This window comes from Denticeps clupeoides, chromosome 17 (genome assembly GCF_900700375.1).
Source record: "Denticeps clupeoides chromosome 17, fDenClu1.1, whole genome shotgun sequence".
NCBI classification, from domain to species: Eukaryota; Metazoa; Chordata; class Actinopteri; order Clupeiformes; family Denticipitidae; genus Denticeps; species Denticeps clupeoides.
This window is the reverse complement of record NC_041723.1, coordinates 2,661,467-2,686,267: the sequence shown is the minus strand read 5'-3', so window position 1 is coordinate 2,686,267 and position 24,801 is coordinate 2,661,467. Positions and strand designations below refer to the sequence as shown.

The 24,801-nt window shown below is 47.6% G+C and overlaps 3 protein-coding genes and 2 non-coding genes across 8 annotated transcripts in view; 3 read left to right on the top strand and 2 right to left on the bottom strand.

Moving 5' to 3' along the window:
* Nucleotides 1-515: 515 nt before the first annotated feature.
* On the bottom strand, nucleotides 516-14,216 carry cpt1b (carnitine palmitoyltransferase 1B (muscle)). 4 transcript variants are annotated; one of them, XM_028958047.1, is made up of 21 exons: nucleotides 13,404-14,216; nucleotides 12,190-12,410; nucleotides 10,591-10,701; nucleotides 6,947-6,997; nucleotides 6,477-6,616; nucleotides 6,177-6,348; nucleotides 5,990-6,091; nucleotides 5,676-5,822; nucleotides 5,528-5,605; nucleotides 5,320-5,427; nucleotides 5,158-5,242; nucleotides 4,765-4,960; nucleotides 4,508-4,693; nucleotides 4,329-4,434; nucleotides 4,089-4,205; nucleotides 3,800-3,964; nucleotides 2,750-2,884; nucleotides 2,216-2,368; nucleotides 1,050-1,163; nucleotides 881-973; nucleotides 516-762 (listed from the first exon to the last, which is right to left on the bottom strand). In XM_028958047.1, exons 3-21 carry the CDS (start codon nucleotides 10,678-10,680, stop codon nucleotides 661-663), a joined length of 2,340 nt encoding a protein of 779 aa, XP_028813880.1. In that variant the 5' UTR covers nucleotides 10,681-10,701; nucleotides 12,190-12,410; nucleotides 13,404-14,216; the 3' UTR covers nucleotides 516-660. The 4 variants fall into 4 exon arrangements, with proteins under 4 accessions (XP_028813880.1, XP_028813878.1, XP_028813881.1 ...); XM_028958045.1 differs by lacking the exon at nucleotides 13,404-14,216 and adding an exon at nucleotides 8,600-8,820 and having other exon boundaries at nucleotides 6,947-7,108; nucleotides 9,207-10,701; nucleotides 12,190-12,484; XM_028958048.1 differs by lacking the exon at nucleotides 13,404-14,216 and adding an exon at nucleotides 8,600-8,820 and having other exon boundaries at nucleotides 5,685-5,822; nucleotides 6,947-7,108; nucleotides 9,207-10,701.
* trnam-cau (transfer RNA methionine (anticodon CAU)) lies at nucleotides 8,886-8,956 on the top strand. Its single transcript has one exon. It is a non-coding gene; the product is annotated as a tRNA-Met (tRNA).
* Nucleotides 12,476-12,546, top strand: trnam-cau (transfer RNA methionine (anticodon CAU)). Its single transcript has one exon. It is a non-coding gene; the product is annotated as a tRNA-Met (tRNA).
* LOC114766810 (protein brambleberry-like) overlaps nucleotides 13,604-24,801 on the top strand; it is a 480,412-nt gene continuing 469,214 nt past the window's right edge. Inside the window, exon 1 of the mRNA XM_028958061.1 lies at nucleotides 13,604-14,056. The gene's annotated coding sequence lies outside the window, so the exon portion shown is untranslated. The remainder of the gene's footprint in view (nucleotides 14,057-24,801) is intronic.
* LOC114766816 (kelch-like protein 21) lies at nucleotides 14,311-18,000 on the bottom strand. The gene is made up of 4 exons (XM_028958068.1): nucleotides 17,256-18,000; nucleotides 16,363-17,082; nucleotides 15,071-15,371; nucleotides 14,311-14,996 (listed from the first exon to the last, which is right to left on the bottom strand). Exons 1-4 carry the CDS (start codon nucleotides 17,508-17,510, stop codon nucleotides 14,662-14,664), a joined length of 1,611 nt encoding a protein of 536 aa, XP_028813901.1. The 5' UTR covers nucleotides 17,511-18,000; the 3' UTR covers nucleotides 14,311-14,661.

The following is a 24,801-nucleotide window of genomic DNA, read 5'->3' as shown; positions in this document are numbered from 1 at the left end:
TTGTAAACTGTTTTGGTTACGTAATCTGTGCTCTTATGCACCTATCTCCATGCATTAAATTTTTTCTTAACGTAGAAAGAGCCCCAGTGCACCACGAAAGACACCTGTAGACCTTTACCGACACATCACCATGCAAGGCCCCTTATTCAAGTGACCGTGGTGCAGGACAGTAGAGAGAAGTGGTTAACGTTTCAAGTTTATTTGAACTTGAGTAACTCAATATTGGGAAGGATGGAAGTTACCGCCGTTCTTTATTGAATTTTTTTACGGTTTGATGGCACTCTGCACATTGAGGTACCATGACTACGAAGTCACTGAAGTCCCTTTTGTGGCCGCTACTTTTGAACTAGTTCTAAGCGCAGCACAAAATGCTTAGCATGGGGATTATTCGTGTGGTGCTTGTGATCTATTGACGGGCGTGAACAAGCCCCACGCATGGCATGCTGTGCTTAGTGCAAGTTTGAAAATAGTGGGCATGATGGAAATACATACAAAACACATACAAGTCACCAAAATAAATTTAAAACGATTCACATTTATGAACATATAGATTTAAAATCATATTATACATGTAGCCCATGGACACAAATCAGTACAATCGGAACAGCAGATTTATTTACATCTGTACATCCCCCAAAAACACACATCTGACACACCCAATCAAATATCGCCGGGCCCCACGTTCTTCTTCTCCTTCAGCTGGAACAGCGCTCGGATGTCCAGCATGGCCTGCCGGATGTTCTGGCCGAAGCGGTAGGAGTCCTGCAGGGGGGAGGGGCATAAAGTCAGAGAAGAATCTCAAGGATCATCTCTATGGTTCTGGACATTTGCATGCAGAACTGTGTGTGTGTGTGTGTGTGTGTGTGTGTTCAGTACTCACCGTCTCTGGGCTAGAGAACTTGCTGGAAATGTGGAATGTGATCAGGTCCTCTCCCACGATGATGTAAGATACACCGTAGCCGTCGTCCGCCACCTGCATTTACACTCACTGTAAAAGCCTCACGCAGACACACACACCCTTGTGATGGAACACAGAATTAGTTACTCACAGGGCCAAAGCCCCCACCAGCGCCCACGTATTTGGGGAACTTCTGCAGGTCGATAAGGTTGAGCTGCTGTTGGGGCGTCTGGCTGGTGGAGAGTCTCCACGGCTCCGACAGCACCTGGGGTGAAAGGTCAGCATTGGCTCGGGAGCAGCAGGAGAATGTTTATTATTGACAAAATGTTTATCAACAGTGTATGAATTTATGAAACTGTATATCAATACATATGGGTTTTATAGCAACTTAAAGCTGCTGAGACACCAAAGCTGAGTAATTGACGCGCTCAATGGCGCTGTTCAGGCATTGGTTGTCTGCTTAAGATACGTTATTTATTGTTCATGCACAACGTGTCCAGTCTTTGCTATGATGTATGATTATATAACAGTCCATACATTTTCCATAAATACATAACTTACAGATGGCAATTATGGTGGCAGAAGAGCATGATGGAGTGATAGCATATGCGTGAGGTAGTGGTATTGATAGCGGTCAAAAACAGTATAACTGGGTTGTCCAGCACCTATAAATGTTACTGACACCTAGTGGACCCAAAAGTACTGACACAATCAGCCCTAAAATGGCTCTTACAGGTACAGTGCAGGCCAAAGGTTTGGACACCTTCTCATTCCATGTCTTTTCTTTATTTTCATGACCATTTACGTGTAGATTCTCACTGAAGGCATCAAAACTATGAATGAACACATGTGGAGTTATGTACTTAACAAAAAGTCACCGGACCTGAACCCAATCCAGATGGTTTGGGGTGAGCTGGACCCCAACAAGTGCTAAACACCTCTGGGAACTCCTTCAAGACTGTTGGAGAAGCATTTCAGGTGACAACCTCTTGAAGCTCATCAAGAGAATGCCAAGAGTGTGCAAAGCAGTAATCAGAGCAAAGAAAGTAGAATATAAAACATGTTTTCACTTATTTCACCTTTTTTTGTTAAGTACATAACTCCACATGTGTTCATTCATAGTTTTTATCCTTCAGTGAGAATCTACCACCGTAAATGGTCAAGAAAATAAAGAAAACAAATTGAATGAGAAGGTGTATCCAAACTTCTGGCCTGTACAGTATATTAAAGCTGGTGTGTGTTTTTATTTATTATTTAAGTGTAGTTACGTTTTTATGTCTGTAAGTGTGTGTGTGTGTGTGTGTGTGTGTTAGTGACCTGCTTGAGGAAGGGCGAGTCAATTTGTAGCCGTTTGGAGACGATATAGAGACAGAACAGGTGTCGGTCGATCCCTGACCCTGTCATGGCGAGGCGGTACAAGTTCTGATGTTTCTCCGCTGCCTTGCGAAACAGATCCAAGCGTTCCTCACACTGCAAAACACACACACAAGATCATCAAGGCTCCCAGCAGAGACATCAGACCAGTCAGTTACATTTACTGTTAATCTGATTCAATTTCATATCTGATTTATCTGGTCTGGTTTAAAATGGTTAAATGCGGAGGACACATTTCGTTGTGTCACTGTGTGCTCTGCTGCAGTGTTTCACAATGACGATCACTTCAATCACAATCTCAAAACAGAAGATATCATATTAAACCTATATTAACAAATGAAGTCCACTTACAAGAGTTTCCACATCATGACATTTAGAACTAAAACAAATTGTGGTTAGTAGTATTTTGTGCAGCATGATGCTCTAATTGTGTCTTTAATGTGCGTGAAGAAGAAAGACGGAAATGGTGGCTCATACGCTCATATTTGGATCCTCCATGGCCCTGGCGAAGGCAGCGGACTCGCACGTACAGGAGCGCACCGTTTCAGTCCGACCCTCGCGGAACATCCGGGTCATCGAGGCCTCGTAGGTCAGACAGAACTCCTCTTTATCCTGAGCAGACAAACACACACAAACAACAGCTGTGTGGGTGTGTGTGTGTGTGTATCCTCTCATAGTTCACCTGGGTAAACAGCTACTCATACGCAACAAAAAGATATTTCTCAATAAATTATGTTACAAGTATTCATATATTGTGAAAATATTGCAATGATTGCCGTTTTCATGTATTGAATAAATACGTAGTTAAACTATTTAAAATATTATTAAATATTCTGAAAAAAAGCATTAAATGGGATTATACATTGAAAAAGGCACTGCAAATATGAGTTTCTCATAATATTTTTACCAATGAATTGCAAAATAAATTCTAGTATATAGAAATATAAGTTTGTTTCGTAAAGGTATACCAGGGTGAAGGTGAAGGAACGTTCTGGTTGCACACATTGAGGGTGTATTTTAAGACCTTAAGGCCCCTTTCATCAAATTTAAAACCGTTTAGTCGGGTCATCAACTACACTTGTCCAGGTTTTTCCAGACCATATTATAAGTACCATATTATTATATAAGTACCATATTATTATTTGATTATTTCCTTGCCAATTTCTGTTGTTTTCTAACCTTTGAACTATTTGTGAGTCATTTCCAGCTGTGTTTTTTTTTTATTTTTTTTTATGGGTGACGAGGGTCATTGCCCAGGGTGGCACCATGGATGGAGGAGGCACCAAAAAAAAAACAGGCCAGGACCGCCCGTGGTCATCTCTATGCGCGCTGCAGTTAGTAAACGCGGAAGTGAACAATACGTGCAACCAGTGACCGGTGGATTACTGGCAGACTGAAGGCTTGTTTCATTCGATTAACTTGGTCTGTGGTATTTTTAAGACCTTCTGGATTTAGGAGTTACTAGTCACACTAGTCATGCTATTTAAGGCCTCAATTTTGGATTAAGGAACCTTGTTTGAGACCCACCCTGAAGTGCGCCAGCTGCAGAGCCAGCTGGATGAAGGCGTCGGGGCTGGTCCTGCAGCGCTTGATCAGCCCTTTACCGAAGTCGTCAAACAGGCAGCCATGGAAGTCCACGTCGTCGGCGATCTCTTTAGCCAGACGGTAGGAGCCTTCGATGATCTCCTGGCACTGGGGAGAGAGTTGGGAATTACAAATGGATCGCCACTAGATGCTAACATTACGAATAAAACCACAACGTCACTGTCGATTTGCAGTTCTGATCATTCGTATGGGGCTGAGTGAAGGAACTCACTGCTTCGGGAAGGTCCCACTGTAGTTTGGTTGGTGCCATGAGGCCTTTGTTGATGTCACCTTTGGAGTGTCCCTCCTCAGTGTAACCCAAATGGAAACAGTCTGTGGCCAGAACATACTGCACACACACACACACACACACACACACACACACACACACACACACACACAATCAACCATTTTGAGGACAGGAGAAACCAGTACAGACTCTAATCAGAAATGTAATTGGACGTCCTCTCACCTCCCACATGTGTCCCATGATAGGCGCATCAGCCCACGAGTGTTCGATGTTGACGCCCACTTTTCCGTTTTTGTACACGACCAAAGTGAAGGATTTGTCGAACCACCTGAGCCAGAAAGGGGAAAGGCGGTGTCAGAGATACGAGTGACATCTGTGCCTCCGTCCTGCCGGGCCCGTACCTGTCGTAGCATTTCCCGTGCAGCAGGGACTTGGCGTACAGGTCCAGCGACCTCAGCTTCTCCGCGTCGTACCCGTGAGCCTCGTCGTCGAGCGTGAGGAAGAAGGACGCCGTTTCGATGGCCTCCAGGGAAGTCTTGTTCACGCCCTCGCTGAAGTACTTGACACGAGCACGAGCCCAAGGAATTCTGGGATTGTTTCAAACAAGAGAATGGATGCATTCTCTGAGTGAGCTGAGTTACTTTATCTGTGTGTGTACCTGTTCCCTGCTGTTAGTGCTGCCAGCTTCATCTCTCCAGGCTGAGGCGCGCTGGTGTCGTTCAGGATCCTCTGGAACTGCATCTCCAGCTCGGACGGCCACAGGTGCCGCCCGCCCAGGTAGAGCCACACCTTAAAGAAGCGGCCGCGGTGGTAGACCACCAGGTGCTTGCGGTCCTTCAGGTGCTGCACGAGATCTGCAAGGCGCCCACGTTACACGCGGTCAGGCCGCAGAAGACACGTGGAGTCGCATGTTATGAAACTGACGTGTGTGTGTGTGTGAGAGAGAGAGATGGGTCACACCACTGTTTATATTTAGCTCGTGACGCTGTTCCCCTCAATACACACACACACACACACACACACACAGAGAGAGAAGGACAGAGCTGCTCACCTTTCTCTATTCCAGGTATGCGGGTCGTGTTGAACATCCTCTCGTACTGGAAGGAACACATGGGAACCTTCCCCAGAGCTTTAATCTGGAAGGGAACCGGAACGAGCTTAGAACCCCGTTACCGCGCCGCTGTTTGAGAGAGACGCGGGAGGCGTGGCTCACCGGCGCGTGCTCTCCGCGCTCCAGCTTGCGCCTGTACTGCAACATGGCGTGGACCACGTTCCCCGCCCGCGCCGCCTGTCTGTGAGTGGGCGTGACATACAGCAGATCCTGGGGGAGAGACACAGCAGAACGGTCCCCATTAGAACCTTCATTTAGGCGCTGTGTGTGTGTGTGTGTGTGTGTATATGTGTGTGTGTGTGTGAGTTACCATTGTATAGAAGTTGCTGTTGACCATGATGGGACTCCGCCCCCTGAGGTATATATACTCCTCCCACCAGTCACTGACCTGCAGGGCCACGTGCACACGAATGAATACACACACACACACACACACACACACACACACACACACAGACCTTACGTACGTAATTGGCGGCCCACCAGGACTTGAACTTGAGGAACTTCTGCAGTTTGGGCGCAGGGTCCTTTTTGAACTCGTTGGCCACCGTCTCCATCTGTGTATACTGCTCATCGTCGAGGAGAGGACGCACCGACTCCAGATACTGGGAGAGGGACAGGTACGAGACATTTATCAGACGCCCTCGGTCAGTAGTTACAGGGACAGTCCCTGCCCTGGGGACACTCAGGGTTAAGCGTCTTGCTCAGGGACACGATGGTAGTAAGTGGGATTTGAAACAGGGTCTTCTGTGTGTGTGTGTGTGTGTCTCACCCTCCTGATGGTGTCGTCGACACTGGGGACAGGTAATCTGGGTAAAGAGGCCTGGAAACTGTAGAGCAGCGGCCTTCTCCCTGACAGCATCTTCACCAGACTCTACACACACACACACACACACACACACACACACACTTAGAACCAGCCCTCGTCCACGTATCGCTCGAGACGGCAGCCGTCCTACCAGCCAGATTCGGGTGGAGACGCTCATCTTGCCGTGGGACTCGAAGATCCAGCCGTGGTACGAGAGCAGCATCTTCAGGGTGTAGCGCAGCAGCAGGATGAGGGTCAGCCAGAGAGCCGTGGCGAACAGGACGGCGCTGAGCCACGTCTGCGTCTGAACCGTCATGAACTCGCTGCGGCGGCGGCAAGACACGCGCGTCAGAACCAGGGCACTACCCGTCGCGGTCAAACGTCCCTACTTCTAATATATGATCTACATGCAACAATTTGACCATTCAACACACACACCAGCCCCACAGACCTGACCGGCAGCGTCGCCTTGATGCTGTCAATCATTCCCATCGACGGGTCTATTCTGGCGTACACGGAGCTCATTATTGCAACCACCACGAATAACCAGCTGGAGGGACTCGCGGGGTAAACTCCGGCCAGGATATCGTTCTGAAACACGGATTGGAGGGTCACAGCTCCTGCGAGTCGTCGGCCGAACGCGGCATTGTTAATTACGTGAATTTACATTTACGGCATTTACCAGACGCCCTTATCCAGAGCGACTTACAATCAGTAGTTACGGGGACAGTTCCCCGCTGGAGACACTCAGGGTTAAGTGTCTTGCTCAGGGACACGATGGTAGTAAGTGGGGTTTGAACCTGGGCCTTCTGGTTCATAGGTGAGTGTGTTACCCGCTAGGCTACTACCACCCTGTGAGTCCGACCGAGGTGTGACACACAAGGGATGGGACGGGACGGGACGTGGTTATGTGAAGCCCACCTTGAACCGGATGGCCCGCTTGCGCCATGACGTCACTCCGGACAGGTAGATGTGTTTGAGGACCTCCCTGCTTAGGTGAAGGTCGATGCCATCCGGCCTGACGGTGAACTGAAATCCCACCGCCTGGTGCGCCTCCGCCATCCCGGAGACGGAGCAGCGAGTCTGTGTTAGTTGAAAACGAACGAATACGTACAGTACTGCGCCAGTACACACCAGTAAAAGCAAGAGCAAGGTTAACGGGACAAAAAAACCTCATGAAGCGTGTACAGGAAGCGATGCAACATTGTTCTCCATCTGTAGAATTACTTAATATTATTAATATATTAATATTATTAACACTTTTAATCAGATGTGTTTGTGTCTTTTACACTTTTAGATGGGCCCTTTCCACTTCAGGGTTACTGTAAGGAACCCTGGTCATGATCATTTGCTGAATATACAGTACAGTCTGGACACACCTTCTCATTCAACGTGTTTTCTTTATTTTCATGACCATTTACGTTGGTAGATTCTCACTGAAGGCATCAGAACTATGAATGAACACATGTGGAGTTCTGTACTTAACAAAAAGTGGAGACCTGACCTCCACAGTCACCGGACCTGAACCCAATCCAGATGGTTTGGGGTGAGCTTGACTCCAACAAGGGCTAAACACCTCTGGGAACTCCTTCAAGACTGTTGGAGAAGAATTTCAGGTGACGACCTCTTGAAGCTCATCGAGAGAATGCCAAGAGTGAGCAAAGCAGTAATCAGAGCAAAGAAACTAGAATATAAAACATGTTTTCACTTATTTCACCTTTTTTTGTTAAGTACATAACTCCACATGTGTTCATTCATAGTTTTGATGCCTTCAGTGAGAATCTACCAACGTAAATGGTCATGAAAATAAAGAAAACACGTTGACTGAGAAGGTGTCCAGACTTTTGGCCTGTACCTTTTTTATTTTTCATGACGTGCAGAATGTTTCTTTTACAGTCCAGGTTAAAGCAGTGATTCGGTTGTTTCATTTTACTCCATTCTTCCTTCTCGGACTACCGCGCCAGGTGCGTAACCGGATCGCAGCTCGGCGTCCCGGGGTTTGTTTTCGGGATCGCGGGTCTCTCTCTCTTTTTTTTTCCAGTCATATGACAGCAGCGCGGCCCAACTGGGACAAAGGTGAAGCGGGGCGGCCGCGTTAAAAATACCGGCGTCCCGGCTGCGCGGCCACGTGACGCGCGGTGGCGCGCCGGAGGACACCGGCTTTACATTTACAGCGTTTACCAGGCGCCCTTATCCAGAGCGACTTACAGTCAGTAGTTACCGGGACAGTCCCCCCCCCTGGAGACACTCAGGGTTAAGTGTCCTGCTCAGGGACACGATGGTAATAAGTGGGGTTTGAACCCGGGTCTTCTGGTTCACAGGCTACTAGCACCACAGGTGCACAGGTAAATTCGACAGTAGTGAATTCGGATAGAATTCCCACAACTCTGATCAGTGACAGTCCTCTTAAATTTACTTTAAAATTAAAATTTGATGCAAAACCAACACACACCTACAGTGCGTCATAGAATCAAATAAAATGGATGTTTTTAAAAAAGACTTAGTTCATATAAATTTGCAAAATACCAGAAATATACAGAGAGAGAGAGAGAGAGAGAGAGAGAGAGAACTCACATCAGCCTTTTACCGGTGGCCTTCTCGGTGACAGTATGGCAGGAACTCCTCCACAGGAAGCTTGCCTTTGCCCCTGTGTGTGAGTGTGTATGTGTGTGTGTGAGTGAAGGTGTGTGTGGGGGCGGTGTGAGGGTGTGTGTCCTGTGCCCTTCACACACGTCTGGTCCTGACTGACCGGGTACGGTGGCTATGCCTGGTCCCTCCCTGCCTGCTCTCTCTCTCTGTAATCAGACACCAGCATGCACACACATACACACACACACACACACACACACTGAGGGTGAGCAGCAGAGTGGCGCAGTGGAAGCATGCTGGGCCCATAACCCAGAGGTCGATGGTCGAAACCATCCTCTGCTAATTTGTTGGGGCAGTGGTGGCCTAGCGGTTAAGGAAGCCGGTTCTTATCCCGATCCGCCAAGGTGCCACTGAGCAGAGCACCGTCCCCACACACTGCTCCCCGGGCGCCTGTCATGGCTGCCCACTGCTCACCAAGGGTGATGGGTTAAATACAGAGGACACACTTCACTGTGTGCACCGTGTGCTGTGCTGCTGTGTATCACAATGACAATCACTTCACATTATAGCTCTGTTGTTCTTGTGTATTCACCATAAATCTCCAGTAAAGGGGCGGCACCGTGTCCACAAAATCAAAGTGGAGATCCAGTCACACAGTGCAGGCAGGTGCATCTATGACAAATGGTGATGATTTTAAAAATGTCACATTTTTGGTTGGGAGAAAAGTTGTGTACGTAAATAGTACGTAAATGGCGGTCAGTTCGTCACAATGACATGTTGACTTTAACACACAAAATCCACCGAGAAAGGGACATACCTTATGTCTCAGCTCGGCTGAGGGTACAGAGAAAATTCTGGAGGCCCAGACCCACTGCACATGGACCCGTTGACGCAGCGTCTTTCAGGTCATTTTTGCATATTATATGGCATATTGTTTGTGATGTTTAATCCCAAATAAGACATATTCATATTAATTAATATGATTAACAATGTTGATATAAAATTAGTTTAAATTTTACGTAGAAAAGACGTTCACAACGACCTCATTTGGACAATATACGGAGGTCCTATGGATGTAAATACTGAACATTCACCTGGCGTCACCATCTGAACCTTCAGCAGTCCAACAGCGGACGTGCAAAGATGACCAGAAAGAACGTGTCTCTGGGTATATTCATTAACAATGTCCATTTTCTTCACCTGTATTAGACGTCCCCATGACATTCAGGACAGTTACCAAGTCCGGGTTTCATTACAAGTGTAGCACCCTCTCAGGTGCACTGATATTATTTGTATTATTTTTGTTAATATCTGTACAGCAAGTGTGTTTTTGTTTCATTATATGCTCATATAATATGTTTATATCTTGTTTAAACTGTGTAATGGTATGCGGAGTTTATTTTGTGCTGTCCTATCATAGAGGGGGATGGAGAGCATGTGACAGGAAGAGTTGGGAGAGAAGAGACAGGAGACAGCGTTTTTGTTAGTTTTAATTTAATAAGTGAAGTTACACGCTTTTGGTTAAAATAGCAAATGCATGCACATGCATTTATGTTGTACTAGTTTGGGAGTTAAATATTTTTCATGCATAAGGGTGCATAGTGCATGACGGAGGTTCGCTGACTTCCAGAAAAATAGCAATTGCTATAAAGGGTAGAAGTGCACAGACTTCGGTGGGAACTCTGCACGCGGCGGAGACCGGGAGACCAGCGCGACGCGGGACGGCCCGGTGCTGTGGAGGCGGTGGACCACGCGAGGAGCGTTAATTCTACATTAGGAGCTGCACCGACGAAAGTTTTATTCTGCAGACGGCAGAAGTGCAGCGGATCGTGGGGACAATACTGGAAGAAGTAGTGAGTAGACTCAACACACCAGTTTGAGCTCCACCAAGCGCGCCAACGATATTAAAAGGTACCTGGACGGTGTGAACATTTAAAACCCGGGTATTTTATTTTAGTTACTCCGGACAGGTAGATGTGTTTGAGGACCTCCCTGCTTAGGTGAAGGTCGATGCCATCCGGCCTGACGGTGAACTGAAATCCCACCGCCTGGTGCGCCTCCGCCATCCCGGAGACGGAGCAGCGAGTCTGTGTTAGTTGAAAACGAACGAATACGTACAGTACTGCGCCAGTACACACCAGTAAAAGCAAAAGCAAGGTTAACGGGACAAAAAAACCTCATGAAGCGTGTACAGGAAGCGATGCAACATTGTTCTCCATCTGTAGAATTACTTAATATTATTAATATATTAATATTATTAACACTTTTAATCAGATGTGTTTGTGTCTTTTACACTTTTAGATGGGCCCTTTCCACTTCAGGGTTACTGTAAGGAACCCTGGTCATGATCATTTGCTGAATATACAGTACAGTCTGGACACACCTTCTCATTCAACGTGTTTTCTTTATTTTCATGACCATTTACGTTGGTAGATTCTCACTGAAGGCATCAGAACTATGAATGAACACATGTGGAGTTCTGTACTTAACAAAAAGTGGAGACCTGACCTCCACAGTCACCGGACCTGAACCCAATCCAGATGGTTTGGGGTGAGCTTGACTCCAACAAGGGCTAAACACCTCTGGGAACTCCTTCAAGACTGTTGGAGAAGAATTTCAGGTGACGACCTCTTGAAGCTCATCGAGAGAATGCCAAGAGTGAGCAAAGCAGTAATCAGAGCAAAGAAACTAGAATATAAAACATGTTTTCACTTATTTCACCTTTTTTTGTTAAGTACATAACTCCACATGTGTTCATTCATAGTTTTGATGCCTTCAGTGAGAATCTACCAACGTAAATGGTCATGAAAATAAAGAAAACACGTTGACTGAGAAGGTGTCCAGACTTTTGGCCTGTACCTTTTTTATTTTTCATGACGTGCAGAATGTTTCTTTTACAGTCCAGGTTAAAGCAGTGATTCGGTTGTTTCATTTTACTCCATTCTTCCTTCTCGGACTACCGCGCCAGGTGCGTAACCGGATCGCAGCTCGGCGTCCCGGGGTTTGTTTTCGGGATCGCGGGTCTCTCTCTCTTTTTTTTTCCAGTCATATGACAGCAGCGCGGCCCAACTGGGACAAAGGTGAAGCGGGCGGCCGCGTTAAAAATACCGGCGTCCCGGCTGCGCGGCCACGTGACGCGCGGTGGCGCGCCGGAGGACACCGGCTTTACATTTACAGCGTTTACCAGGCGCCCTTATCCAGAGCGACTTACAGTCAGTAGTTACCGGGACAGTCCCCCCCCCTGGAGACACTCAGGGTTAAGTGTCCTGCTCAGGGACACGATGGTAATAAGTGGGGTTTGAACCCGGGTCTTCTGGTTCACAGGCTACTAGCACCACAGGTGCACAGGTAAATTCGACAGTAGTGAATTCGGATAGAATTCCCACAACTCTGATCAGTGACAGTCCTCTTAAATTTACTTTAAAATTAAAATTTGATGCAAAACCAACACACACCTACAGTGCGTCATAGAATCAAATAAAATGGATGTTTTTAAAAAAGACTTAGTTCATATAAATTTGCAAAATACCAGAAATATACAGAGAGAGAGAGAGAGAGAGAGAGAGAGAACTCACATCAGCCTTTTACCGGTGGCCTTCTCGGTGACAGTATGGCAGGAACTCCTCCACAGGAAGCTTGCCTTTGCCCCTGTGTGTGAGTGTGTATGTGTGTGTGTGAGTGAAGGTGTGTGTGGGGGCGGTGTGAGGGTGTGTGTCCTGTGCCCTTCACACACGTCTGGTCCTGACTGACCGGGTACGGTGGCTATGCCTGGTCCCTCCCTGCCTGCTCTCTCTCTCTGTAATCAGACACCAGCATGCACACACATACACACACACACACACACACACACTGAGGGTGAGCAGCAGAGTGGCGCAGTGGAAGCATGCTGGGCCCATAACCCAGAGGTCGATGGTCGAAACCATCCTCTGCTAATTTGTTGGGGCAGTGGTGGCCTAGCGGTTAAGGAAGCCGGTTCTTATCCCGATCCGCCAAGGTGCCACTGAGCAGAGCACCGTCCCCACACACTGCTCCCCGGGCGCCTGTCATGGCTGCCCACTGCTCACCAAGGGTGATGGGTTAAATACAGAGGACACACTTCACTGTGTGCACCGTGTGCTGTGCTGCTGTGTATCACAATGACAATCACTTCACATTATAGCTCTGTTGTTCTTGTGTATTCACCATAAATCTCCAGTAAAGGGGCGGCACCGTGTCCACAAATCAAAGTGGAGATCCAGTCACACAGTGCAGGCAGGTGCATCTATGACAAATGGTGATGATTTTAAAAATGTCACATTTTTGGTTGGGAGAAAAGTTGTGTACGTAAATAGTACGTAAATGGCGGTCAGTTCGTCACAATGACATGTTGACTTTAACACACAAAATCCACCGAGAAAGGGACATACCTTATGTCTCAGCTCGGCTGAGGGTACAGAGAAAATTCTGGAGGCCCAGACCCACTGCACATGGACCCGTTGACGCAGCGTCTTTCAGGTCATTTTTGCATATTATATGGCATATTGTTTGTGATGTTTAATCCCAAATAAGACATATTCATATTAATTAATATGATTAACAATGTTGATATAAAATTAGTTTAAATTTTACGTAGAAAAGACGTTCACAACGACCTCATTTGGACAATATACGGAGGTCCTATGGATGTAAATACTGAACATTCACCTGGCGTCACCATCTGAACCTTCAGCAGTCCAACAGCGGACGTGCAAAGATGACCAGAAAGAACGTGTCTCTGGGTATATTCATTAACAATGTCCATTTTCTTCACCTGTATTAGACGTCCCCATGACATTCAGGACAGTTACCAAGTCCGGGTTTCATTACAAGTGTAGCACCCTCTCAGGTGCACTGATATTATTTGTATTATTTTTGTTAATATCTGTACAGCAAGTGTGTTTTTGTTTCATTATATGCTCATATAATATGTTTATATCTTGTTTAAACTGTGTAATGGTATGCGGAGTTTATTTTGTGCTGTCCTATCATAGAGGGGGATGGAGAGCATGTGACAGGAAGAGTTGGGAGAGAAGAGACAGGAGACAGCGTTTTTGTTAGTTTTAATTTAATAAGTGAAGTTACACGCTTTTGGTTAAAATAGCAAATGCATGCACATGCATTTATGTTGTACTAGTTTGGGAGTTAAATATTTTTCATGCATAAGGGTGCATAGTGCATGACGGAGGTTCGCTGACTTCCAGAAAAATAGCAATTGCTATAAAGGGTAGAAGTGCACAGACTTCGGTGGGAACTCTGCACGCGGCGGAGACCGGGAGACCAGCGCGACGCGGGACGGCCCGGTGCTGTGGAGGCGGTGGACCACGCGAGGAGCGTTAATTCTACATTAGGAGCTGCACCGACGAAAGTTTTATTCTGCAGACGGCAGAAGTGCAGCGGATCGTGGGGACAATACTGGAAGAAGTAGTGAGTAGACTCAACACACCAGTTTGAGCTCCACCAAGCGCGCCAACGATATTAAAAGGTACCTGGACGGTGTGAACATTTAAAACCCGGGTATTTTATTTTATTTGTGTTATTGTTTAAATGTTTATGTGGTGTGGGTTTTCCCCTGTTTAATTGTTGGGGAGGGAAATAAATGTTCAGTTGTAATATATAGTTCTATTGTACCTGTGTTTTCATGTGTTGTGGTTTTATGGGAATTATAAATTAGTGCAAGGGAGGTGAATCGCATACAGCTATAGCCATTCCAACAGGCTAGCCTGAGCTCTTCGACACACTGCGAGTTCATAACCCTAGACAGAAATTAAATTTACTTGGTAACTTCCACTTAAACTCCTCCCTTGCATCATATATAGGTGAATCTGGTTGTGGGTTCTTTAAAATTTCATCATTGTAAAAACAAGTTTAGTGGGAGTGTTACACAAGTTAGACATTACAAGTATGAGGCATTTTATCAGAGGAAGAGACATTAAGAATGCCCTGAAAATGGCAGGACAGACCCACCAAAAATCAGAACTGCGGTGTAAAGGTCACGTCAGGGACACCGCCTCTCCATGATAGAACCAGTGTCAGAAGTGAAGGTGCAGGAGACTCTCGTAGCTGCTCGGGACGGGCAGAGAGGGTAGCGGAGACCACGCGAGCGACCCGATGTTCAGCCGGACGATGTTCTCCGTGCTCGACATGTACAGCTCGTCGCCCAGTACGGTCCCTTGTCCAATCAGAGGCACGTTGTGCGTGGCGCGTATTCGGCCCCACTTCCGAGACTCCACACAGAAGGTGGTCACCAAGGTGTGGGTGCTGCTGCCGCCAATCACAAGCAGCCCGTCAGTCGCGCCCAGGAAGTAGAGGCTGGGAATGTTGGCGTCCGCACAGGTCAAGGTGGGAAGGAGCTCCGACCAGCTGTCTAGATGGAGAACGAAAGATGACGATGATGATGAAAACCCACTTAAAGGGTCATTTGCATACCAGAGCCCATACCTCGCCTGGCGTCGTAGCGTAGGACCAGCTTCTCGCCGGTCGCCTGGACGCTCCCGAGCACGTAGAGGCAGTGGCGGAGCGCGGCGGTGAGGGGCGAGTCGTGGGACAGCGACAGCGCGAAGCGGAAGTCGGACAGGGGCAGGGGCGAGACGAGGGCCCAGCGGTCGAGCCAGGGGTCGTAGCGCTCCACGGCGGCGTACAGGCTGGTGCTGGAGTCCGGACTCGCCAGGGAGTCCAAGTACCACCCGCCCACGGCGTACACGCGGCCCTCGCACGCCGCAGCGCTGAAATGGCGCCTGTGCTGTTCCAAGGCGAAACGAGGAAACGATGAGCATTTTATGGCACGTGACGGAACCGAACTGTAGGGTGGTGGTAGCCTAGCGAGTAACACACTGGCCTATGAACCAGAAGACCCAGGTTACTTTACTTTACTTTACTTTACTTTGCAGACGCTTTTATCCAAAGCGACTTACAGGAGGAAGACACCAGCAATTCTCCTTCGATTTCTACAGATTTTGAGTTTACAAAAACTAAGAGCTCCGATAGGGCCGAACTTGTCAGCAAAGAGCATGCTCGGAGATGGTAGACGAAGAAACAAAAAAATATATATATATTTATTGTGTGCAGTGTGTGTGCATGTGCGTGAGTAAGTGTTAGATTTGTCTGAAATACTTTTTGAACAAGTGGGTTTTCTTCTGAAAGGTGATGGTGGTCTCGGCTGGTCGAATGGAGCAGGACAAGTTGTCCCACCAGAACAGAGTCGTTGGAATCGGAGTCCCCATGAAGAGGGGATTTTCAGTCTCATTTCGTGTGCAGATCTGAGAGGGCGTGCAGGAGTGTAGCTGGCTAGTAGTGTGTTGGTGTAAGAGGGTGCACCTCCATTTACAGCCCTGTAGGCAGCATCAAGGAATTAAACTCGATGCGAGCAGCTACCGGGAGCCGGTGGAGAAGAGGTGAGGAGAGGAGGGACGTGGGTGTCTTTTGGCTGGTTGAAGATGAGGCGGGCTGGACCATCTGGAGGGGTTTTATGGTGACTGCAGAGGCTCCAGCCAGGAGAGAGTTACAATTGTCCAGTTTAGAAATGACCGTTGCCTGGACGAGGAGCTGCGTAGAAAAGGTCTAATCAAACCCCACTTGCTACCATCGTGTCCCTGAGCAGGACACTTAACCCTGAGTGTCTCCAGGGGGGGACAGTCCCTGTAACTACTGACTGTAAGTCGCTCTGGATAAGGCCGTCTGGTAAATGCTGTTCATGTAAACTGTTGAATTTGTGGCTCGTTTGTGGTTCAGACCTTAATAAGCGGAGCTGTGGACGCCCATTCCCGCGTGAGCGGGTTGTAGCGGAACGACGCCATCTTGAAGGCGTGGCCCCTCCGAGTCAGGTGTCTGTAGCCTCCGATGAGGTAGAGGTAGTTGTGGAGCACGGCCGTGGTGAAGCACCACTTGTCCGCGTGGAAGGGGAGCTCCGCCGCCCGGCTCCAGCCCCCGCCCGCCTCGTCCAGGCAGTAGAGGCGGCGTGCGGCCTGCGACTCCGGGCCTTCGCGACAGCTGAGGTTCTCCTTACGGAGGCAGCAGAGCCGGGGCGACCCTCGCGAGCGCAGCGCGACCAGCTCGCCGCGCTCGGCGTCGCTCATGCCGCGATGGAGGCGCTGCAGCTCCAGCAGGTGGGCGCTCAGGTACCACAGGGCGGCGCGTCGGAGCTCCGGGCAGCCCAGGCGCTCTGACAGCTCCAGGTAGGCAGGACAGTTGTGCTCGGTCAGCAGGGCGGAGACACGCTCCACGCAGCGGGCGGTGAAGGGCGTGGCCAGCAGGTAGCTGCTCACCTGGAGGTGCCGGGCGAGGTGGGCGTCGGCGACCCTGAAGCGGCCGTGGAAGCAGAACTCCAGAAGGCTGTGGAACACTGCCGATGGGACGTGGTCCAGACAGACCTGGGTCTCCGACGCCTCTCGCATGCTGGACCGGGACAGGGCCCGGAAATACTCGCTGCAGTCCGCCATGTGATCCAGATCCACCTGTGCAAAACGTTATCACCACTTTCAATAGCCTAAAATAACAATTAGAATTTTATTATATAATTGTACTATATAACTACATAGTATAAATACAATATAATAAATCTCTATATATAACTACTAGATGTAATATCAATAACAAATATAACAATCAAGTGTGTGTGTGGACCTACATAAAAAGTGTGAGTACTGGTCACCACAGAAACCATACGAGAGTTGTCATGGTAACCATATATTCTGGCGGCCGGGGCAGATCTCCATGCGCCTGACTCGCTGTCCTCAAACCCCTCCCCCGCTGTGACGTCATCAGTCCGTCTCTGCCGCCAGAGTCCAGTCAGGGCAGTAAGGCCCCGGCCCATCGCACCGTGCAGACATGAGTGTAGCCACGCCCACAGCAGGGACACACACTCCCAGAACCGAGCCAGCATGTTGCGTCCTCACACACTCACACACACTCACACACACTCACACACACGCGCGCCTTGCTGGTTCAGTGTTTACAAGTGAGGCAGCGTAAAATAAGCAAAATGGATTCCTGAGACAAATTCCTCTGCCTTATATAGAGTTACAGATCAGAAAAGAGCCGGCTGGAAATAGACGGTTTCCATCCTGAGTGAATGGCGTTGCCTTGCAGGAGCAGTCGTCCTAGCGGAACCCAGAGGAGTTGTCCTGCCGGAACCAGCCGTCTCCTCCGGGGTCTGAGGCCGCGGCGCAAATCTGCCAACAGACCAGACTTCCGTCTCCACCGTGGAGAGACGTCCGACTCGGTCCTCGCAGGCCTGGGTCGACCACAGAACTCACACACACACACACACACACACACACACACACACACAAGCCTATTTTAGGACGGGGCGGTCCCTGGTGGTCTGAGCTGTAACGGGATTCCCTACATTTAATACCGTTAATACCGTTTCCATAGCCTGCCTGCTTCCTTCATTCTTTCACCCTCTCTCTCGGGCGCGAACTTTTAACTTCACGGTTTGTTCGGTGTGGGCCAGTGACCCTGTAGAAGTGTCCATGTCACAGATCTTGAGAATTTTCTGGAAACAGGAGAAGGTGCTCGCTCTGGGGGAGGCTCTGAGGGTCACGCTACGTTAATGTTTGACGTTTGTCTGCGCCTGCGTGTGTGTGTGTGTGTGGGTGTGTGTGTGTGGATGGTTTATGTGTTTTGGAAGCACAGAAGGACCTCGGTGTCTCTGGTCGAGGCAACATTCACGTTCAGATAAAGGTCATTTTACACACCAACACACACAAAGGAAGAGGTGGCGTTTTACGCCGCCGAGATGCCACCATGCGCACACACTCCACTACGGATATAATCCCCATAATCCCCGGCATCCAGAACAAGCCTGGCAAAGAGGTAGAGACTGCGAGAGCACACCAGCTGTGAGAACATATCCCCTGTGTCGTATTTCCTATCAGAGGCTTTTATGGCCTTTTCCACTCACGAAATTCCACTATTGCAGCTTCTGATCAACACCAGTATCACTTGTTGCGGTTATAACATCAGATTCATTCATACTTGGTGGTGGTCCTCCAAAATTCACACACAAATGGAAAATATTTTATAACAATGTAATCAGTATATAACAATTCATATTTCTATAATAATATTACCCCTGATGATATTATCCAAGTTTAAACTAAGTGGGGTTCATGAACCCTTCTAGAAAAGTGTGACCTTCAATAAACCCTCTGTTGAGTTGCCTGACCCACTCTGAGTGGCCCAGTCTGTGACAAAGGTTACTGTGCTGAAGGTCCTGTGACCCCCCCCCCGGCTGGTGGCCAGAACTCCTTCCCTGTGTACACATAACATTTCTATATCTGCGCCAGATTAAAGAGTCACAGTGAGGGAGGTGAGAGGTGTGACATTCCCAGAAAAAGTGCTGACAAAACCAAAGGACATAACTTGGACCGGTTGGCTCCCTGCCCAAGCTCACCAAACATACGGGCATGGCTATTAGCATAATGGCATTGGGAATTAATTTATGAAGCCCTGAATAGAGCATGCAAACATTCACAAAAGTCCAATGACTTTGGTTGTAATTATTTCGGTCAAGGTGGAATTACTTTGAACCCACTAGGTGGCAGTAACTGTCAACATTTATTACAGCAAACCACAAGTCACAGGTTTCAATGTTCAAATTGAAATTTTATGAGCCATGTGTAGGCCAAGTAGGTGTGTCACAGATTATTTATGAATAAACATATAAAATGAAAACAGAAAAGCGAAATAACGGCATGGCAAATGATGACAAGCGCTATTCACAACTGCAAGTGCATTTCTTATCATGGCCACACTTTCGGCATTTCTAAGGAATGCCCTTCCTGCACATTTTGGAAACATCTGACCCTTTGGCCTTCGCATTACATTGAAAATGCAGCATTGAGGGCTGCAGACAGGTAGCAGTGCTGCTGCATATTTTCTGAACTGAGATAATTCCTTATTGAATTAACGTAATTCCCAACATAAAGAAAGACAGATGCTGTTTCAGCTTTTAACACCATTGTCGTAAATCTCCTCTCCCCCAAACTCTCCCAGTTCAAGCTACTTGTCAGTGGATCACCAGCTTCCTGACAGCAAGTACGGCAACTTCTGGAACCCGGTCCCTCAGTACTGGTGCCCCTCAAGGATGTGTTCTGTCCTCACTGCTCTTCTCCCTCTACACCAGTCACTGCACCTCCAGGAACTCCGCTGTTAAACTCCTGAAGTTTGCAGATGAAACCCCCGTCATTGGACTCATACAGGATGGCGATGAATCTGTCGGAAGTTGAGTGGCTCGTACTCAACTGGTAAACACGCTCAAGACTGCGCAGATGCCAGTGGACTTCAGGAGACGTCCCTCAACACATCTCCCCCTCACCATATCAGATAGCCCTGTGTCTTCTGTGGAGATCTTTTAAGTTCCTGTTAAGACTGCACAATAACTTTGTTCTGTGTGTCAAATCGTAGGTAGAATTCATTTGGCACATCTGGTAAGGAGGGGTCACTGTCACAGGCAGAGGTTTTTGTCCTGGAGTTTGTGACAAGACAAGGGCATGACACAACAGGGAACCATTAACACATACAATAAGGCAATCAGGGACATGCACAATGAACATGCACAAAATTCCAATCCAGAACATCCAGAGCACCCCATAAAGTCAGGAAATGAGTCAAGATATGTCCAGGCGCGGCTCTGGCATGCTGCAAGGACCTCGGGACCCTGCTGGATACTGCTGAGCACTGTCGTAGGAACACTGGAAAACAGTGATGTTCTCCATGGAAAAACTAAGAGCCAAGACGTGAAACTGGCCTCGGGGTTGAGTCAGCTTATTAACGCTGCATCCTTAATAAATGGAACCGTGGACGCCCGTTCCTGCGTGAGATGCCTCTAACATGCTGGACTGGGATAGGGCCCAGGGAGTGTGGTTTTCCAGAACCACCTGCGCAAACACACACACAGAAGTAAACAAATAAAAATGTGCGATGAATTCTGTTCTTCAGTGTCATCACTTTTTTTTTTTTTTCCACGCCTGCTACAGATTGTTTAGAGTTGTCTTTTAGTTTTTATTTCATTAAACACCTAAAGAATATGCAAAGTTTTTCTTAAGACTTGTGTTGGCAGGTTTTATTTCTGAATCCCAGTGAAAGCCACTCAGAAAGACACTTTAGACCGGGAAGACAATTCACCCGGACACACAGATTATCGGGATGGCTCTCAATTTCCATGTTTTAAAAAGATTTTACACATTCAATAAATTCAATTTAATTTTATATAACTCTGGGTAAATATACCAGGAGAATTGACAGGCTTGGGTGTGGTTATGGATCAAAATTTCCGCACTCAAAGGATCAGGAACATCAAACAAGCCTTAAATGAACTGATTACAGTCTGTCCTGCATGTATGTAGAATAAATTATAAAAGTTTAATTTATAGTATAAGAAACCTTACAGAACAATGCAGCTGAACAGAAATGCTGATTAAACCTGATACTAAACTTCACAAGGTGTGGTGTGGTGAACCTGTCCCAAATTTGTTTGGTTCGGCTTGATGGAGCTCCAGTGAATAAAGCGATTGAAGTGAAGTTCAAATTTTACGTCATGAGAGGCTTCCTCTCATTAAACCGTCCCCAGTGGTGCACAGAACATCTCTATCTTGGCCTTTCTGATACTATCGTCTTCAGACGGAAGAGAGTTTCCACTCTTTTTAGAGCTGCAGCTCTGATCTTAACAGTGCAACAGCGTAAAAAACAAACAGAAAGAAATGGGGGGTAACAGGGGTAGTAAACGGGCAGACATGGGAATTTTTTAGATGTTTATTTTCTGCATTTCTTTCCCTGTAAAGAACACTTTTAACATGCTGACATTCAACCACACACTTAAAACCATCTGATCAAATGTTCAGAGTCTACGGCCAGACTGTTATCTGAATCCCCCCGTTTCCGGCCAACGGAGCAAGAGCCACTGTCCTATCAAAGCTCCCTCAAGTGCCATCCCACCATGCCGTCTCTACACCGGATCTGGGCTTCACACACTTCAAAAGTCAAAGAGTCAAGCCAGGGCCGAACAGACAGTGGTCGCCTTCCCACGGCACACACACCGCAATGGTTCCTCTGAATCTGACCCATCCATGAAGCAGCAAAGTGTTTCGCAAGTCAATTCGTAAGTCATGGACAGCACATTTATGAAGTCAGAAGCAGACGGCAAAGACGTGGATAAAGGCTGGTGCCAAGAGGCCCGCCCACCGGCACTTTGTGTGCAAAGGAAGCTGCTACACGGAATAGATGGCGGAGAGATGACTGGCTTTCATTGCAATGAAGTGGAAAAGAAAGGAGAATGTGTGGGCGAAAACCATGGGGAGAAATGAGCAGGGGCCACCAACCCTGGTCCTGGAGTGCACCAGTCCTGCCGTGGAAAGTGGATTTAACATTTAAGAGGTAGACAGGAAAAACTTTTTAGACATCTGCAGCCAATAGAGGTATTATATTGACTGATACGTTGCAAAAAATAAAATATTTTCATTGACAAAACATGTCATCAGCTATTGTTGACTAAAACTACATTAAAATACTCTAAGACTAACTAAAAAACTAAAATTAAGACAGGCCGGCAAAAACCACGCAACACACCTCACGTTTGCCGAGGAGGAAGAAATTCCACCCTCAGTCACCCTCACACATCTGTCCGTCTCAGGGCAGCACGCAAGCGGAGAAGCTGAAGAATGTCATGTTGTCACTCATACTATCGATGAAGCCACATGACAAACGTATGAATACAATCCTGGAAAAATAAATGCTCGGGAATTTTTTTCTCCGTCAGCCCTGTGTGGAGTGACGCCTTGCTCGGTGTTGGGAGGGTTCAAGGCTGCAACCTTCCGGGCCAATTCCTTAACCGCTGGGTCACAGTTTCTTTTTAATTCACCGATTTCATTTAAAGGTGTGTTACTGTACGTTGTTCTGGATAAGAGTGTAAATGTAAGTGTGTGTGTGTGTGTGTGTGTATTGTCATATGACCACTCCAGCAGCAAGACGGATGACCACCAGGACTATATAAGGTACATGGGCTGCCTGTGTGTGCAGTGGGCTTTAGTTATTTAATATATGATTTTAAATTACCATATACACACTCACACACACACACACAACGGTTGCTTGAGAACATGTGAGAACCAGGAAACGGCGGAGGTTCTAATTAGAAACAGTTGATTGACCAAAGCGAAAAGAAGCCCATAGGGTCTGGACCAACATCTCTCTCTCCACAGACCCTCTCACTCTGGGTCCGCCGTCGCCACGGCAACGGCGCTCTGAAATACTTCCCGGCTTGACCTTCCTCTCTGGGGTCTCGCTGTGGAATTCCACATTACCTGAGTTCAAAGAGCCAGAGCTGGAGGGAGGGAGGGAGGGAGGGAGGGGAACAGAAGGACAGTCCTCAGAGTCAAAGGGGCCAAATTCAATCAGACCGAACGGCCACCAAATTCAACAAAGTAAAAGACGGAATGTGAAAAAAAATGAAGAAAAACAGACAGATGGCAGGATGATAGGAGTAAAAATGAATGTTAGACGAGATCTGGGAAAGAGGGTAATAGGGCAGAACTTAAAGTAAATGACAGCTAATGAGCAGTGATGGAGCCGCTGTGGTGGGGGCGGAGTAATGAGCAGCTGGATATGAACACACACTCACACACACACACACACACACTTCTTATCTGAGTTTTATGTTCATGTTAAGAGTGTGATGTTAAGGCACACATAAGGCAAACACATTGGAGAGAGAGATTGTGCGTGTGTCTGTGTGTGTATGGTGGTAGTAGCCTAGTGGGGTAACACACTCGTCTATGAACCCGAAGACCCAGGTTCAAATCCCACTTACTACCATTGTGTCCCTGAGCAAGACACTTAACCCTGAGTGTCTCTGTCCCTGTAACTACTGATTGTAAGTCGCTCTGGATGAGGGCGTCTGATGAATGGTGTAAATGTGTGTGTGTTAGACTGCTGAGTACGGATGAGACCACAGTACTGATGCCTCCAGCAGATGTGTTTAGTCTGGACCCATAGCCCTGTCTCTACCTGCCCACATCTCCTCACACACACTCAACAGGGGCAGGTTGACTCACAACTACACACACACACACGAACACACACACTGTTGTAAGCAGTTCATCATGGGGATTAACAGCTCTATAAATACTCTAGCAAAACACACATCCCACTATAAATATCGATGCGTTGGTAGTGGTGACCTACAGCGCAAGGAAGCGGACTCATAATCAGAGGGTTGCAGGTTCAATGCCAAACCATCAAGGTGCCACTGAGGTCTCCTTGGGCAAGGTCGCTAAGGTTGAAATACAGAGGACACATTTCGTTGTGTCACCGTGTGCTGTGCTGCAGTGTTTTTCACTTTCGTTAAACTGGGAGAATGCGGCAACATTCTGAAAGTGATCTTTACTCAGACACTTCAGAAAGTGTGGAATTTACGGAAAACCGGTCAGGAGAGAACCTGCAACATTGGAACATCAGACTCCTCCTTTTGATGACCTCCAGTCTTCACCTGTGCTGAATTACAGCACACACTCACACACACACACACACACACTTCTTATCTGAGTTTTATGTTCATGTTAAGAGTGTGATGTTAAGGCACACATAAGGCAAACACATTGGAGAGAGAGATTGTGCGTGTGTCTGTGTGTGTATGGTGGTAGTAGCCTAGTGGGGTAACACACTCGTCTATGAACCCGAAGACCCAGGTTCAAATCCCACTTACTACCATTGTGTCCCCGAGCAAGACACTTAACCCTGAGTGTCTCTGTCCCTGTAACTACTGATTGTAAGTCGCTCTGGATGAGGGCGTCTGATGAATGGTGTAAATGTGTGTGTGTGTTAGACTGCTGAGTACAGATGAGACCACAGTACTGATGCCTCCAGCAGATGTGTTTAGTCTGGACCCATAGCCCTGTCTCTACCTGCCCACATCTCCTCACACACACTCAACAGGGGCAGGTTGACTCACAACTACACACACACACACGAACACACCCACTGTTGTAAGCAGTTCATCATGGGGATTAACAGCTCTATAAATACTCTAGCAATACACACATCCCACTATAAATATCGATGCGTTGGTAGTGGTGACCTACAGCGCAAGGAAGCGGACTCATAATCAGAGGGTTGCAGGTTCAATGCCAAACCATCAAGGTGCCACTGAGGTCTCCTTGGGCAAGGTCGCTAAG

Coding starts and splice junctions, on each gene's coding strand:
- cpt1b (XM_028958047.1), bottom strand. CDS start 10,680: ATGGCGGAGGCGCACCAGGCGGTGGGATTTCAGTTCACCGTCAGGCCG. Junction 5,428..5,527: donor ACAGCAACTTCTATACAATG/GTAACTCACACA, acceptor TCTCTCCCCCAG/GATCTGCTGTATGTCACGCC. Junction 3,965..4,088: donor AGTGGGACCTTCCCGAAGCA/GTGAGTTCCTTC, acceptor CTCTCTCCCCAG/TGCCAGGAGATCATCGAAGG.
- LOC114766816 (XM_028958068.1), bottom strand. CDS start 17,510: ATGCTGGCTCGGTTCTGGGAGTGTGTGTCCCTGCTGTGGGCGTGGCTA. Junction 17,083..17,255: donor CCAGTACTCACACTTTTTAT/GTAGGTCCACAC, acceptor CGTTTTGCACAG/GTGGATCTGGATCACATGGC. Junction 15,372..16,362: donor CCACAGCTCCGCTTATTAAG/GTCTGAACCACA, acceptor GCCTTGGAACAG/CACAGGCGCCATTTCAGCGC.